Source organism: Hemiscyllium ocellatum, chromosome 9 (genome assembly GCF_020745735.1).
Source record: "Hemiscyllium ocellatum isolate sHemOce1 chromosome 9, sHemOce1.pat.X.cur, whole genome shotgun sequence".
NCBI classification, from domain to species: Eukaryota; Metazoa; Chordata; class Chondrichthyes; order Orectolobiformes; family Hemiscylliidae; genus Hemiscyllium; species Hemiscyllium ocellatum.
Genome location: NC_083409.1, coordinates 29,044,531 through 29,061,737, shown reverse-complemented (window position 1 = coordinate 29,061,737; position 17,207 = coordinate 29,044,531). Strand labels below are relative to the sequence as shown.

General features: G+C 40.9%; 1 protein-coding gene across 1 annotated transcript in view; it reads right to left on the bottom strand.

Moving 5' to 3' along the window:
- Positions 1 to 17,207, bottom strand: part of LOC132818951 (olfactomedin-like protein 2B) — a 78,867-nt gene that overhangs the window by 47,527 nt on the left and 14,133 nt on the right. The window contains exon 4 of the mRNA XM_060830101.1: positions 2,259 to 2,441. Within this exon, the coding sequence (XP_060686084.1) occupies positions 2,259 to 2,441 (183 nt within the window). The remainder of the gene's footprint in view (positions 1 to 2,258; positions 2,442 to 17,207) is intronic.

Genomic DNA, 17,207 nt, shown 5'->3' with positions numbered 1-17,207 from the left:
GGAGGGTGTGATTAAGAGTGAGACAGGTAGAAGGATCCAGGAACCTCAGGCCTTGAGCTTGCCTAACCGGTTTGAGATTTTTGCTCTATGTGTGGATGAGAATGGGACTGTAGGGAGGATGAGCAAATTGAACATTGCACTGTAGTACTCAAGATGGAGGTGAAAAGATAACTGTGGTAGTATTTGGGGATAGTATAGTCAGGTGAATAGACACTGTGGTCAGCATCAAGAGTCCCAAAAGCTGTGTTGTCTGCCTGGTGCTCAGGTTCAGAATATTTCATCTAGGCTGCAGAGGAACTTGAAGTGTAAGGGGAAAGATCCAGTTATCATGCTGCATGGAGGTACTAATGATACAGAGAGGAAGAGAAAACACGGTCTGTTGAGGGAATGAGCAGCTATGAGCTAAATTAAAAAACAGAATTGAAAAAGTAATAATCTCCAGATTACTCCCTGAGCCATAAGCTAAATGACACAGAATCAACAAGGATAAAGGGTTAAATGTGTGGCTCAAAGACTGGTGTGGGAGAAAAAGGTTAAAATTCATGGGTCATTGTAGATACGACTTTTAAGCTAATTAGTGGTATATTGAGTTTGGTTGCATAAACGTTATTGAAAAATTGAAGTGATGACGTATTTATGGGAGGTTATTAAAGTTTCCAGAGCAAATAATAGGACAAAGTGTAATAAAAAGATTAGGAATCTAACTTCTTGCTCAGCAGATAAGGGGACAACTATGAGAAGGGGGGCAGTCAATGCAAACCTGAGGGTGTTGTACTTAAATACCCACGGAATACAAAACAAGGTCAATGAGCTTCTAGCGCAGATTGAAATTGGCAGATACGATGTGGGAATGACAGGGATGTGACTCCAAGGGGATCAGGGGTGGGAACTAAATATCCAAGGATATGCATCCTATCAAAAAGACAGGCAGAGGGGACCGGGTTGCCTTGTTCGTACAACGTCAAATCAACAGTGGTATTGAGAAGACCGAATAGAGTAAATGTGGCCATTTTTTCACAAATAGGAGAAACTCGGACCCAATGGCACAGCTTCAGGGTAAAGGCACAAGCCTTTAGAACTGTAATGAGGAAGAATTTACTTAGCCAGAAAATGGTGAATCTGTGGAACTCATTGCCACAGAAGGCAGTGGAGGCTAAGTCACTGAGTGCATGTAGGACAGAGATGAATAGGTTTTTGATTAGCGAGAGAGAAGGTAGAAATGGGGTTAAGAAACATATCAGCCATGAACCAATGGTAGTACAGACTTGATGGGCAGAATGGCCTAATATTGCTCTTTTATCTTATGGTCAAAGTTATGAGGGAAAAATAGATAGTGATGGATTGGAAATTACATTAAGGGTATGAGAGTAGACAGGTGATTGCTAGCATTTAAGAAATTAATAAATGGTTAAGAACAAATTTACATTCCATTAATGCATAAAACCCTATCAGGAAACATGATCCAACAATGGCGAATGAGAATTAAAGATTGTATGAGATCAGAGGAAAAGATTGCCAAAAAAGGTAGTCAGCCTGAGGATTGGGAGTCTTTATAATTCAGCAAAGGAGGCCAATAAAACCTGTAAAAGAACAGAAAATTAGAATTGAAAGCAAATATAAAATGGACTTTGGAGGTGGAATTCTCTAACTTGGGGAGTTGTGCAAGCCCAGTCATTAAGAATATATGAGACAGAGGTGGATAGATTTATAGATATTGAGGATATTTTAAAATATAGCATTGATCTAGCAGATGAGCCAGGATTTAGCTGAATAGTGGAGCAGGCTTAAGGGACCAAATGGCTAAATCCTAGCCCTATTTTCTGTACTCCAACAAAACATTTCTGTCTCCAGGATAGTGGAGCTGAATTAAAACATGGAGAAGCAGGATACAAGGGTGCTGTCATCTAAGCGAAATAAACCCAAACATAAACCTGCCTTAGACCTTTGGCACATGCTCCAATATTAACTATCCCCAATGCTGGTAAGCACAAAACCTCAAGGTCATTTTTTTGTTTCAAGTTTGGAGTTTTTACCCATGCCTGAATGAATCACATGCCAATCCTGTCATGTTGGAGTGGGAGTTGAGGAGAGTGTTTAGGTTCAAGATCCTAAACCTAGAACAGTCAAATGATGTAGTCATTGTTGTTTTTCTGCTTGGATCCCTATCTCCTTCAGCAGCTCTTCAAACTGACAAAAGATATATAAATGTGACTGAGCTGTCAAAATGCTGTTATTTACCCACTTGCTTGATATCTTACCTCAGACTGTGTGTAGGTGGCTGCAGCATCTCTCTGCAGGAAGTTTGTGCTCATGTCGATCATTTCTTCCTTTGTGTATCTGTGAGGGGTAGTGCAATTTTCCTTCTTCTCCATCTTATTCTGAACCTCATTGACATAACCAGTGATTGGCACATCTTCCGTGGAGGTTTTCATAGGATATACCTGAAGAGAAGGGGAGATCAGTTAGCTGCCCTGTTCTGTCAGCCAGTCGGTCTTCTCTCATTTATTTGTTTTTGGTTGGTCCTTTCTTCTGCTTCTCAAGTTTATTCCTGTAACTCAGCAGCAATCTACATATGGCTTGAAAGCACCCTTATAATAGAAAATAACCAAAATCACATTAACAACAAGCAGATGTGGACCAGCTGAATCTTTACACAAATCTAGCAAATTTTATTGATTACAGTTTTACAGCCTCCCAGGATGAGTTCCTGATTTGAATTTTTGTCTTGTACTTCAATCACTAAATTAGTATACCTCATATTCTGCATATTGATTCATAGACCACAAATACCACTAATTACACAGTGTCTGTGAAATTTACAATATTATAAAGGTGGTGGGGAGCTATTTGCTACATCTTAAGCCTTAAAAGTAGTTTTGGGAACCAACCTCTTCTAAAACCATAATGTTACTAAATAATTTACTGTTTCAACAACAATTTCACTGACAATTGGTTCACTGAACTTAACAAAGAGAGGTCAAGTTTGTAGAGGTTTCTGACTTGATAGTCTGAAAGAGTTTTATGAGCATGGCTAACTGCTTAGAACTATTGTTCAGTATGCTTGTGATATGGCATTCCTTTGTGTGGGTAATTATGGTTTTATCTTATTTGGAGAATATACCAGTGTCCATGAGACTTTATTGTTCATGGCATCTTCTTAAAGCTCTTGTCACACTATAAATACAACCAGCATCATCTTTTCACACCTCCTTTTCTACATCTGTTCTGTTGCTGTGTGTTATGAGAACCATCTGAATAAGTACCCAGTTATTGTTGATAGATTTTGGATGCAATTGATTCATTTTATATAGAACGGTGGCTCAGTGGTTAGCACTGTTGCCTCACAGTGCCAGGGACCCAGGTTTGATTCCAGCCTTGGACGACAGTCTGTGTGGAGTTTGCACATTCTCTGTGTCTCCGTGGGTTTCCTCCAGGTGATCCGGTTTCCTCCCACAATCCAAAGATGTGCAGGTGAGGTGAATTGCCCACGCTAAATTACCTATAGTGTTCAGGAATGTGTAGGTTAGGTGTATTAGTCAGGGTTAAATGTAGAGTAATAGGGGAATGGGCCTGGGTGGGATACTCTTTGGAGGGTTGGTGTGGACTTGATGGGCCTAAGGACCTATTTCCACGCTGTAGGGGTTCTATGAGACTATTAAATAAATCACATTGGGGTAGACAAGTATCTTACAAATTGACATGAAAAAAAATCAAGGTATTATTTGATGACAAGAGAGTTCTTCCCATTCCCAGTTAATATTTAACTCTCAATCAACATCACTTGAACAAATCAGCTGAATTCTATCTCATTGCTGTTCATAGCTTGTGTGCATGAATCAATTGCTGTTTCCTACATTACAATCCAAATTAACTGGTAACAAAGAACTTTTACAACTTTCTAAGGTCATTGGAAGTGTGACATAAATGCAAGACTGTCAGTTCTTTCTTCCCTAATTTAAGATTCTTTCATCAATGAAGCAACAACACTATACAGCCTTTTCCAAATTACTCAGCCCATAGAATTCAACACTATACAGCCTTTTCCAAATTAGTTAACCCCAAGACTAGTAATTGAAGAAACAAAATCACAAAAGTTGAAACCAGAGCCACATTTGGACAGTGGGTACAATGTGGAGACCCCATGGATTAAATCAAAACTATAAGGGGGTTTGTACAAGGTTAGGCAGCAAGATGTACAAAATTTACACATCTTAATTTCAAGGTTATTACCTTGGCTGAAACCTTCCACCTTTCTGCCTTTTAAAATTTTCTTCAACCTACTTTTTGTGCCCTAATGTATTCTTTGATAATTTGATGTCAAACTTTGTTTTATAACGCTCTTGTGAAGTTTGTTTTTACCTGAATGGCGCAATGTTCATAAACGCCACACTTAAAAGTTAACAAGAGCAGTTGTCGGTCAGACCCAATCTACACGTTGACTGCTGTGAGTACACAGCGCAACAGGAACCAGTAATTGATCTTAATTGGGATCAACTACCAATCTCATTAAGGGAGGACAACTTTGGTGGGAAATGGAAACTTTATTTAGGTGCATTGGGGGAGAAGAACATTTTCTGATGCCTCTTACTAAAAATCAATTCAATAAAGCACTATTCCCTGAATAAGCATTGTGCTGCAAGGTGTGCTATTTTTCCATAAAGTAACTCCCAAGTTTCAAAGCAAGAATCCTCCTTAGAATGCTACTTGAGCATTGAATCAACTTATCATATTATTTCACAGAATCATAAAAATTTCAACACCACGATAAAGCCTTAAGGTTCTTTCATCAATTAAGCAACAGCACTATAAACAGTATTTTCTAAATCACTCAGCCCATAGGATTCAAATTGGACAAAGACTAGTAATTGAAGAAACAAAATCACAAACATTGTCCACCAACAGTCCCTTCATTACGATGTTAGTCCCACATCAGTTTTCTAATCACAATACCCACACTCCAGAATATTGTTACTCTTCAAGTGCTCCTCTAATTTTCTCAGCCACTTTCTGTTATCTTTTGCAAGGTAACGCTTGATTTAATCTTCCCTTTTAGGCTTATAGTGTTAGTTTATATAAAATGTACAGCATAGCATCAGGCCCAACCATCCTTGTCTGTCTTTATGCTGCACTTGAACCTCCTTACTCATCTAGCTCTACTGGCAGAACCCTTATATGCTTTTCTTTATATATACTTATCAAACTTTCCCATGAATCCTTCTGGACAACTCGCCATGTAACCACTCCATATTTCTAGCACTCCAGGTAAATTCCCTGTTTAATTTCTGAATGACTACTTTATGTTGATGATCCCTAGTTTTGTTCCTTTCAACCTTGTTTCAAAATGGCAATTCCCACTTAACGTGGACCTAATAAATTACAATCCTTTCTTGACAACACCGTGTATCAGTGCCCATCTGCACAATTACACTATTTGTACTTAATGGCCATTACCCAGATCCAAATAAATGGGCAGTTCGTGAATAGAAGCGAAACCTGTTCAAAAACCACTTACTGTTCTTTCAGACAGAGTTGCCAGAAACATTCATCTGGTCATGGTTTAAGCAAAAGTGATCCCATCTGTCAGCAAGTTCACTTATTCTCCAACTGCATGTGTGTCTAGTGTGATAGATACTTTTTGGAATTAAGCTCACTTGCCTCTTTAATCATGCTGTACCAATTGGAATGCCTTGCAGGTCAAGCAGTAGGAGCTTGTTGCAGCTGCCATTTCAAGCAGGATAGAAGTAGCTAGTGTTTGTTGGCAACTCCATGTGTAGACCCTATTTGATAGGGATAAGAAGTATTATTCTTTCCCATGTGCACTGACATGGTTCAGCTGTCATGCCACAGTGATAAGGGGATGAAGCTCTGAATAACCATGTTCTCGCATGATCTTTTCTTACTTTTTAAGGCATGAGCAGTTTTTAACATTTTAATGATTTGGTAGAAGCAGGTTTTTCAGTGGACTTCTTGTTACTTCTGAGGATTGATTAATGGTTAGTTTAATTTCACAATTCTTTCTAACTCCAATGACTACTCTTTTTAGCCTGAAATAGATAGGTCACAGTTAGAAAGCTGCAGTCAATAGTTACATGAATGTTTAAACAAGATAAGGGATTTACTCTTCACCACTGGCATAGGAATTGCTTGATTCCTTCAAGCAAATGGCTACATTTTGCATTATTGAGTGTGGGCTCGTTTGTGGAAACAGCCATTTGCATAAGGCACAAGAAATGCCTTATTGGACAGGTGTACATCTGTAAATGTCTTAAGTATAAATCTAGCAATGGATGGGAAGCTTGATAACTTCCTTATAATCTTGACAAATTTTTGCGCTTTGGTTAGCAACAAGATTACCTGACTGCATCCTTTCCATTTAAACATAAAGTAAGCGCATTTAAAAAGACTTTTAAAACCTATTTTAAGCAGCTTAATTAGTTTGAATGTTCAGTACTTTAATTTGAATGTTTTTGCTGTTTCCTTTAATAGGTATTTTGTGCAGTTTTATTACGTTGGTGCTTGTGAATGTGTAAATGAATGTCAATGTGAATCTCAATATGCTGCAAAATTAGTAGAATAATTTACTGTACCAAAGTGACAGCCAAAATATAACATCGCAAATGTGAGGGGAAATGTGTGTTTTAAGAAAGACTGTTATACATTGGATAAAATATTGTTTGTTGCTTAGAACACAGAACTGTACAGCCCTCGAACCACAATGTTATGCCAACATGATGCTAAGTTAAACTAATCCCTTTTGCCTGCCCTTGGTCCATATCCTTCCATTCCTTGCAATATTCACATGCTTATTTAAAAGTCCCTTAAATGCCCCAATTGTATCTGCCTTCACCACTACCACGAGCAGCAACTTCCAGATTCCTACCAATATCTGTGTAACATAAAACTTACCCCTCACATCCCTTTGAACTTTCCCTTCTCACCTTAAATGCATGCCTCTTAGTTTTAGACATTTCAATCTGGGGAAAAGATTCTGAGTGTATACCCTATTTATGCATCTCTTCTATTAAGTCTCCCCCAAGTCTCCACCACTCCAGAGAAAAGAACCCAAGAACCCAAGTTTTTCTAGTTTCTCCTTACAGCTCAAACCCTCTAATCCAGGCAGCATCCTGGTAAGCCTCTTCTGAACCCTCTCCAAAGCTCCACATCCTTCCTGTGATGTGGCGACCATGATTGAACACAATAACTAAAGTCTTATAGAGCTTGTTGTTACAACAACTTGTGCTTACACAATATAATCCCTTTAACATAATAAAATGTCCCAAAGATCTTCATTAGAATGTTACAAAACAAAATATGACTGAATTAGGTAGCGAGGTATTACAACAGATGACCAAAAGCTTGGTTAAAGAAGTTGGTTCTAAGGCATGTCATAAGGGGCCAGAGCTAGAAGAACACATGTTATGGGAGGGTTATGAAGCAGGAGAAGATTGCAGAGATAGATCATAAAAAACTAAAGTAACTGAATGCCATTTGGTACGTCAAGCTTGCTCTACTATTCAATAACATCATGGCTGAACTGATTGTGACCCTAACTTCACATCCCTGCCTGCCCCCATTACCTTTGACTACTTTGTAAATCAGAAATCTGTCTGTCTCAGATATTCAATGACATGATCTTTACTTCTGTCTGTAGAAAGGAATTCCAAACACCTATGATCCTCTGAAAGAATGAATTTCTCCTCATCTCTATTTTAAAAGGGAGACCCTTTTGTTTTCAGACTGACCCTCAATCTAGATTCTTCCATGAGAAGAAACATCTTACCAACCCCAACCCTGTAAAGCCCCCTCAGAATATTTTACATTTTAATGAATTCAAAACTCCATATAATATTTGCCCACTCTGATCATAGCACCATCTAGGCAAAAGTGAGTACTACAGATGCTGGAAATTAGAGTCAAGATTAAAGTGTTGCTGGAAAAGCACAGCAGGTCAGGCAACATCCAAGGAGCAGGAAAATCGACGTTTCAGGTAAAAGCCCTTCATCAGGAATGAGAATCATAGCACAATCTGTTCATTCCAAAAATCAGCTAAGTGAACATTCTCTGAACTGTTTCCAGTAAAAGTACAGCCTGCCGTAAGTCAGGAGACCAAAATTGCGCACAGTACTTACACCATGTGTGGTCTCGTCAATGCCCACTCTACTGTTTATATTCTATTAACCTTCCAATAAAGTATTCCACGTGCCTTTTAATTACAACAAACATTGTTTTAACCAACACCTTCGGAACCAACACTAAACCGAGAAAAAATTATATACCTGTAGTTGACTGTATTTTACTAAGGCTTATTGTTTTATTCTGTCTAGTTTTAAATTTATACCTCAACGTAAATATTTGTTCAATCGAATGGTCACATGAAATACCAATAGTTGACTCAATTCTGAGTCAATTTCTCCTCAAATACTGCACTCTCCCGCGAAGTCCGAGTAGTCAGTTGACGGTGTCAGTGAGAGGGCTCTCTGCCCTTTTATTTTAGGCAAAGTTGCATTATTATTTAACTGATTAATGCTATAAATAAGGTATAACAGTGATGCGCATACCCGCTGTGTTATGTTTCTATTTCTTAGTGTGTGTTTTTACGTTGATTATTAGGACCTCTTGATTGTCCAGAATATTTGATCTTCCAGCACATTCCTGGTCCCATAAGTACCGGTTAATAAAATGTTTGCTGTACTTGCCATTCCTGCTTTCTAACATACGGTTTTCATGTACAAGGACATTCAGGTCCATCTGTTCTGCAGTATTCTGTAGCCTCCATTTAAATAATAATAGAAAACATAGAATATAGCAGCAGAAGTAAGCCACACAATCTTTTGAGCCTGGTCTACCATTCATTAGGATCACTGAATGGCTGATGATTCAACTCTGTATCCTGTTCCCACTTTATCCCCATATCCTTTGAACCCTTTAGCCCTAATAGCGATCCTTCTTGAAAACATTCAACATTTGACCCCGACCACTTTCTTTGGCAGAGAATTCTACAGGCTCACCAATCTATGGGTGAAGAAACTTTGTGTCTCAGCTCAGACTTTTGGCTGTGTCCTTCGACTGTTACCCCTGTCCTGGAACTGCCCTGCTGTCAGGAACATCCTTTCTGCATTTATCCTGTCTGGTCCTGTTAGAATTTTATCAGTTTCTATGAGACCCTCCTTCATTCTTCTAAACTCCGGATGGATACTGGATCTGAACTTCCCTAAGCATCATTGCCGTCAGCAGGAATTCGCCCTTGCAATCCATCCAACAAAATCTAGTGCAAGCAAGGACAAGTTGATCCCAAAATTTCCAGAAGGAATTATCAGACCAAGTTTCCTTTGCTGGGCATGTCATTCGAGTAGGTGTCAGGAGGTCAGGGTGGGCCAGGAGGTGGGCGATTAATATTAGAACGATGCAAAGGGCTCAGGTGCTGTGTCCATACAGCTTTGACTGATACCAGACTCTGAAATGAGCCCAAGAATAGTCTCTTTATTCTTGCCTTTACTCTATTCTGGGAGCAATGCCGAGACCTCCTACGGGAAAAATTTATGACTTTGGCATAATTCTTATTTTTGGAAAGCTGTTTCTGGCAGAGTATACCTGCTTGATGAGGAAAGGTTATATTTTCATTGAATAATAAAAAGTGGGTGTGATTGGCAAGGCTGGCATTTATTGAGGGGGCTGGGGCTTGGGCTGGGGAGCAAGGTAGCTGAGAGTTCATTCTTGATGAAGGGCTTTTGCCCGAAACATATGTTCTCCTGCTCTTGGATGCTGCCTGACCTGCTGTGCTTTTCCAGCACCACACTCCTGACTCTAATCTCCAGTATCTACAGTCCTCACTTTCGCCTGGCATTTATTGAGGGACCTCTTCACAGCTAAGTGGCATACTAGCTAATTCAGAGGACTGTTAATAATCAACTTGATTGCGGTGACCAGGCCAACTAGGGATGGCAGATTTACTTTCCTAAAGGACATTAATAGAGCAAATCAAATTTGAAGATGACCTGGTAGTTTATAGAATCATTATGATACAGCAATTTGCGAAAGTTCCCTACACAGTACTTCCCACACTCACAACCACCACCAGCCTGGAAATACATCGCTGTTCCTCCACTGTTGCTGTGCCAAAATCCTGGAACTACCATCTCCCCAGCAAAACAGGCACTGGATTACCAGCAGCAACATCACCACAATGCCACTACCTCTCCCTTCTTTAACTATTAATAGAAACTCTTACTATCTGTTTTTATATTTTCCTTGTAGCATAATGCTTCCCTCCTTATTAATAGTTCAGTCATTTGTTTCTTTTATATTCTATCCAATATTCTAATCCACCTGTTTTTGCACATAGATTTGCTTTTTCTTTTAGTTTGATCATATGTTTAACATTTCTAATTAACTACAGATTTTGATTCTGTCATTTGAAATTATTTTTACCCTTTGAAATGCATCTACTCTGTCAAAGTGAACAAATTTACATTTTCCTACCTAACTTTCCATCTGCCAAATCTTTACCCATTCAGTTAACTTAATTATACAATTGAGGACTTTTTGTATCCTCTTCAAAACACGTTCTGAGGATCAAATATCACAACCAACAATATGACTAGACCTGTAAGTTCCTGAGTGGATGACAAAGAATTTCATACTAATTTGCTTTAGATCTAACGGATTATTTCTATGCTGATTTGCCATGCTCAATGTTGTCTGTAACTCAATCAAAAAAACTGTGCATGAGAGAGTACACAAGGGTGTAGAATCATGGAGGAGGAATTGTGGGCTTTAATTGTTGAAGAAATCATTCAAAGCTGCTGCTAGACCCTAAGGTCACTGCCTGTTTTTAAAATGAGTGGAAAGGTTACCCAGGATTTTCCATAGCTCTGTGCCAATGGTCAGTCACACAACAAAAGGAAAGATAAACAAATTGCGGTCTGGCAAAAAGTGCCTGGCTTTTTGATGTGCGTGCAACATCAGGGAAAGCACTTCTTGCACTTCTGTGAATTAAACCATGGTTGACACTTGAACAGGTTTTCTTTGTTAGTAAAGTCTGTACCCTTGGTGTGTGGTAAGACGTAGTGAATAACTTAAAGTTCAGTCAACAACTTTCAATGGTTCTAACAAAATAACAGCTGTGGTATCTCTTCAACTCCCCACATGCTTCAATTTTCCCCCAATCAAATGCCTTGTTCCAGGTCACCACTGGTATTGTTCTCCAGTGAATATGAATCATACTGCCACATGAGAAGGGGACAGAGGGATACAGATCCTGTAAGTGAAGATGGTTTTAGTATAGAAGGGAAAATGTGTTGGTGCACATAGAATGGTGTTACTTATTTTAACCAGTGGACTGAATCTTACAATTTGTTTTGTATGAGTGCAAACTGCATTGAATAATGAATAAAGAACAATACAGCACAGGAACAGGCCCTACAAGCCTGCACCAACACATGTGCCCTTCTATACTAAAACCATCTTCACTTACAGGATCTGTATCCCTCTGTTCCCTTCCCATCCATATATTCATCCAGGTGCTTCTTCAATGCTGCTATTGTGTCTGCTTCCACCACCTCCTCTGGCAGCACGTTTGAGGCACTCGCCACTCTTTATGTGAAAAACTTGCCTCACACATCTCTTTCAAACTCCACTCCCAACAACTCCCCCTGACTCACCTCCCCCCCAACACCTTGAAACTGTATCTCCTAGTAATTGATCTCTCCACCCTGGGGAAAAAGCCTTAAACTTTCCACTCTATCCAAGCCGTTCACAATCTTACAAACCTCTATCAGGTCGCCCCCACCCCCCCAACCTCCTGTGTTCCAGCAAAAACAAATCCAGTCCATCCAACCTTTCTTTCACAGCTTAAATCCCCCACATCAGGCAACATCCTGGCAAACCTTTTTTGCACCCTCTCCAAAGCATCCACATCCTTCTGGTAATGTGATGACCAGAACTGTATGCATTATTCCAAGTGTGGTCTATCTAAAGTTCTATAAAGCTGCACCATAACTTGCTTTATAATTGCCCTTATACTCAATGCCCTTTCCAATGAAGGTGAGCAAACCGTAGGCTTTTCTACCTGTGCTGCCACCTTCAGTGATTTGTGGACCCCCACGCCCAGATCCCTGCATATCAATATTCCAAACGATTCTGCCATTCACTGTATAATTTGTCAAAAGTGTGGTGCTGGAAAAGCACAGCAGGTCAGGCAGCATCCGAGGAGCAGGAGAATCGATGTTTCCGGCATAAGACCTTCAGTGGGCTTCTGCCCGAAATGTTATTTCTCCCGCTCCTCAGATGCTGCCTGACCCGCTGTGCTTTTCCAGCGCCACACTCATGACTCTGATCTCCAGCATCTGCAGTCCTCACTTTCTCCTAACTATATAATTTGCAACTGTAGTTGAACTTCCAAAATGCATCACCTCACATTTGCCTGGATTAAACTCCATCTGCCATTTATCTGCCCCCTGCCTATTCAGTCTCTCCTTCTAGCTCAAATCCTCCAACCCTGGCAACATCCTTGGAGATCTCTTCTGAACTCTTTCAAGTTTCACAACATCTTTCCTTTGGCAGGGAGACCAGAATTGCATGCAGTATTCCAAAGGTGGCTGAATCAATGTACTGTACAGCCACAACATAACTTCCCAATTCTTATACTCAATGTTCTGACCAATAAAGGCAAGCATACCAAACGCCTTCTTCACTATCCTAACTGTGACTCCACTTTCAAGGAACTATGAACCTGCACTCCAAGGTCTCTTCAACAACACTACCCAGGGCATTACCATTAAGTATATAAATCCCACCCTAATTTGCCTTTCCAAATGCAACACTTCACATTTACCCAAATTAAACTCCATCTGCCACTCCTTAGCCCATTGGTCCATCTGTTCCAGATTGCCTTGTACTCTGAGGTAATTTGTGTAAATGACAAAAAGTAGTGGATCCAGCACCAATCCTTGTGGCAAATCACTGGTCACAGGCCTGTAGTCTGAAAAGCTATCCCGCCACCACCACCCTCTGTCTTCTACCTTCAAGTCAGTTCTGTATCCAAATAGCTAGTTCTCCCTATATTCCATGTGATCTAACTTTGCTAACCAGTCTACCGTGAGGAATCTTCTCAAAAGCCTTTCTGAGGTCCATATAGATCACGTCCACTGCTCTGCGATCCTCTTTATTACTCCTTGAAAAATCTTAATCAAGTTTGTGAGACACGATCTCCCATGCACACAGCCATGTTGATTATCCCTAATCAGTCCTTGCCTTTCCAAATACATATAAATCCCAGGATTCCCTCCAACAACTTGCTCACCAATGATGTCAGGCTCACTGGTCTATAGATCCCTGGCTTTTCTCTACCACCTTTCCTGAATAGTGACACTACATCAGCCAACCTCCAGTCTTCCGGCATCTCATCTGTGGCTATCAATCATACAAATATCTCAGCAAGAAGTCTAGCACTTTCTTCCCAAACTTCTCAAGACTTCTAGGATACACCCGATCAGGTCCAGGGGATTTATCCACCTTTTATGTATTTTAAGAGTTAATTTAACAAGCTACAATCCCATTCAATTGGTAAGTCATCACTGCCCAGTGAAAAACCCAACTTGCCATTCTGTACATTCTGCAAGGACTGGTCCGCCTTAGACACCCTCATCCAGTCTTTCTCCACCTAACACCACCCCACACTTGCACAGCATCTTCCCATGCAATCGCAGAAGGTGCAATACTTGATCGTTTACTTCATCGCTCCTCACTATCCAAGGCCCCAGTGATCTACCTGCACTTCATCTCATATAGTCTGCCATATTCACTGCTCACAATATGGTCTCCTCGGCAGTGGACAGATAAAATGCAGACTGGGTGACTAATTTTCAGGACATTTCCACTCTGTCCATCAAGAAAGACGCTGTGCGTCTAGTCGTCAGCCACTTCAACAGACGACCATGTTCCCATGCCAACATTTCTGTCTCAGGCATGTGCTCCAGCAAAGATCAACACAAGTTGGAGGAACAACATCTCGTCTTCTACCTAGGTACCTTAAAGCCTTCAGGATTCAACAATGAATTTAACAGTTTCAGAATGTGAACACCTTCCTCCATGTTCACTACCTAATCTCACACCCCAAGTCCCACTTTGTACACATTGCTCCTAGTACAGCCAATCCATTTGCAGCCATTCACATTTCTCATTCGTATCCATTCAGTATTTATCTCTCTCCCACCTGATCATCAGCAATCCCTTTGCTTACCTCTCTTCTTTCTCTTTCTCTCTCTCTCTGTCTCCTGGGCACTGTCTCCATTTATTCATCTCACTCATCAGCATTAAAATCATCCTTTCCTAGCTGGTTTCAGTTCTGACAAAAAGTCACTCAACTCACTATGTTTTTCTTTCTCTAGAGATGCTGCCAGACCTGCTGAGTTTTCCAGCATTTTTTTTGTCTTCGTTTAAGATCTCCAACATCTGCACTTCTTTGCTTCAATAATAAAAAAACAGCATGCTGCTCCTGACCTCAAGATAGGCCTCACCGACTTGCCAACCAATTCTGTCACAATTCTTGCCATAGCTGACATCATTCAGGCTCCTTTACAATTCTGCCCAACATCGATTGGATAGAATAGAATCCCTACAGTGTGGAAACAGGCCATTTGGCTCAACAAGTCCACAACAAACCTCCAAAGAGTATCCCACCCAGATCCATCCCGCTGAATGATGCATCTAACCTACACAACCCAAAACACTACGGGCAATTTAGCTTGGCCAATTCACCTAAGATACACACCTTTAGACTGTGGGAGGAAACTGGAGCACCCAGAGGAAACCCACGCAGACACAGGGAAAATGTACATACTCCACACAGACAGTCACCCAAAGCTGGGATCGAACCCAGGTCCCTGGCACTGTGAGGCAGCAGTGCTAACCACTGAGCCACTGTACCACCCTATGTTTGAGAAGTTAGGTTATTACATGAGGGAGCAAAAAATAAACGGATATTGTGGTGAAAAATCAGGGTTTACATTTCAGGTCAAGTGACCTTTCCTCAAAACTGACTGAAATGTTAACTCTGATTTCTATATCACGGATGCTGCCAGTCCTGCTGAGTTTTTACAGCCATTTCTGTTTTTATTTCTGATTTACAGCAGTTCTTTCAGTTTTGTTTGAAAGGACACTGTGATAGGTTGCTATGATATGAAGTGGGAGTACAATTACAGACTATTTGGGTTCAATGGTTTTTCTGTGTAGTTCTAAAACCTACCATAAGGAGATACAGACTGTGACCTCGGTGACTCTCCCTCTGCCTTCCCTCTTTCAGAGGCTGTTCCGTGACACTGGCAAACGAAATCTGCAGGATTGGGTTTGCTACAAAACCTCTCATAGTTAAACACACTTCTAACATTCACTACCCTATTTTATCACTATCATTATCGCCACCCAAGAGAATCCACTTGGACTAGGTACCAAATTGTAGCCAGCTCATTATGTAGAGTCATAGAGATGTACAGCATGGAAAGAGACCCTTCGGTCCAACCCATCCACACTGACCAGATATCCCAACCCAATCTAATCCCACCCACCTGCCCATATCCCTCCAAACCCTTCCTATTCATATGCCCATCCAAATGCCTCTTAAATGTTGCAATTGTACCAGCCTCCACCACTTCCTCCACCATTCCAGACATGTACCACCCTCTGAGTGAAAATGTTGCCCCTTAGGTCTCTTTTATATCTTTCCCCTCTCATCCTAAACCTATGCCCTCTAGTTCTGGACTCCCCGCCCCCAGGGAAAAGACTTTGCCTATTTACCCTATCCATGCCCCTCATAATTTTGTAACCCTCTATAAGATCACCCCATAGCCTCTGATGCTCCAGGGAAAACAACCCCAGCCTGTTCAGCCTTTCCCTGTAGCTCAAATCCTCCAACCCTGGCAATATCCTTGTAAATCTTTTCTGAACTCTTTCAAGTTTCACAACATCTTTCCGATAGGAAGGAGACCAGAATTACACGCAATATTCCAACAGTGGCTTAACCAATGTCTTGTACAGCCACAACATGACCTCCCAACTCCTGTACTCAATACTCTGACCAATAAACAAAAGCATACCAAATGCCTTCTTCACTATCCTACCTACCTGCAATTCCAATTTCAAGGAGTTATGAATCTGCACTCCAAAGTGTCTTTGTTCAGTAACACTCCCTAAGACCTTAGCATTAAGTGTATAAGTCCTGCTAAGATTTGCTTTCCCAAAATGCAGCACCTCCTATTTATCTAAATTAAACTCCATCCGCTGCTTTTCAGCCCATTGGTCTATCTGGTCCAGATCCTGTTGTAATCTGAGGTAACCCTCTTCGTTGTCCACTAAACCTCCAATTTTGCTGTCATCTGCAAACTTACTAACTGTACCTCTTACGCTCGCATCCAAATCATTTATGTAAATGACAAAAAGTAGAGGACCCAGCACCGATCCTTGTGGCATTCCACTGGTCACAGGCCTCCAGTCTGAAAAACAACCCTCCACCACCACCTTCTATCTTCTACCTTTGAGCCAGTTCTGTATCCAAATGGCTAGTTCTCCCTGTATTCCATGAGATCTAACCTTGCTAATCAGTCTCCCATGGGGAACCTTGTCAAACACCTTACTGAAGTCCATATAGATCACATCTAACGCTCTGCCCTCATCAATCCTCTTTGTTACTTCCTCAAAAACTCAATCAAGTTTGTGAGACATGATTTTCCATGCACAAAGCCATGTTGACTACCCCTAATCAGTCCTTGCCTTTCCAAATACATGTACATCCTGTCCCTCAGGATTCCCTCCAATAACTTGCCCACCACCGACATCAGGCTCACTGGTCTATAGTTCCCTGGCTTGACCTTCCCACCCTTCTTAAACAGTGGCACCAAGTTAGCCAACCTCCAGTCTTCCGTCACCTCACCTGTGACTATCGATGATACAAATATCTCAGCAAAAGGCCCAGCAATCACTTCTCTAGCTTCCCACAGAGTTCCAGGGTACACCTGATCAGGTCCTGGGGATTTATCCACCTTTACTTGTTTCAAGACATCCAGCACTTCCTCCTCTGTAATACGGACATTTTGCAAAATGTCACCATCTATTTCCCTACAGTCTATATCTTCCATACCCTTTTCCACAGTAAATATTGATGCAAAATACTCATTTAGTATCTCCCCCATTTTCTGCGGCTCCACACAAAGACT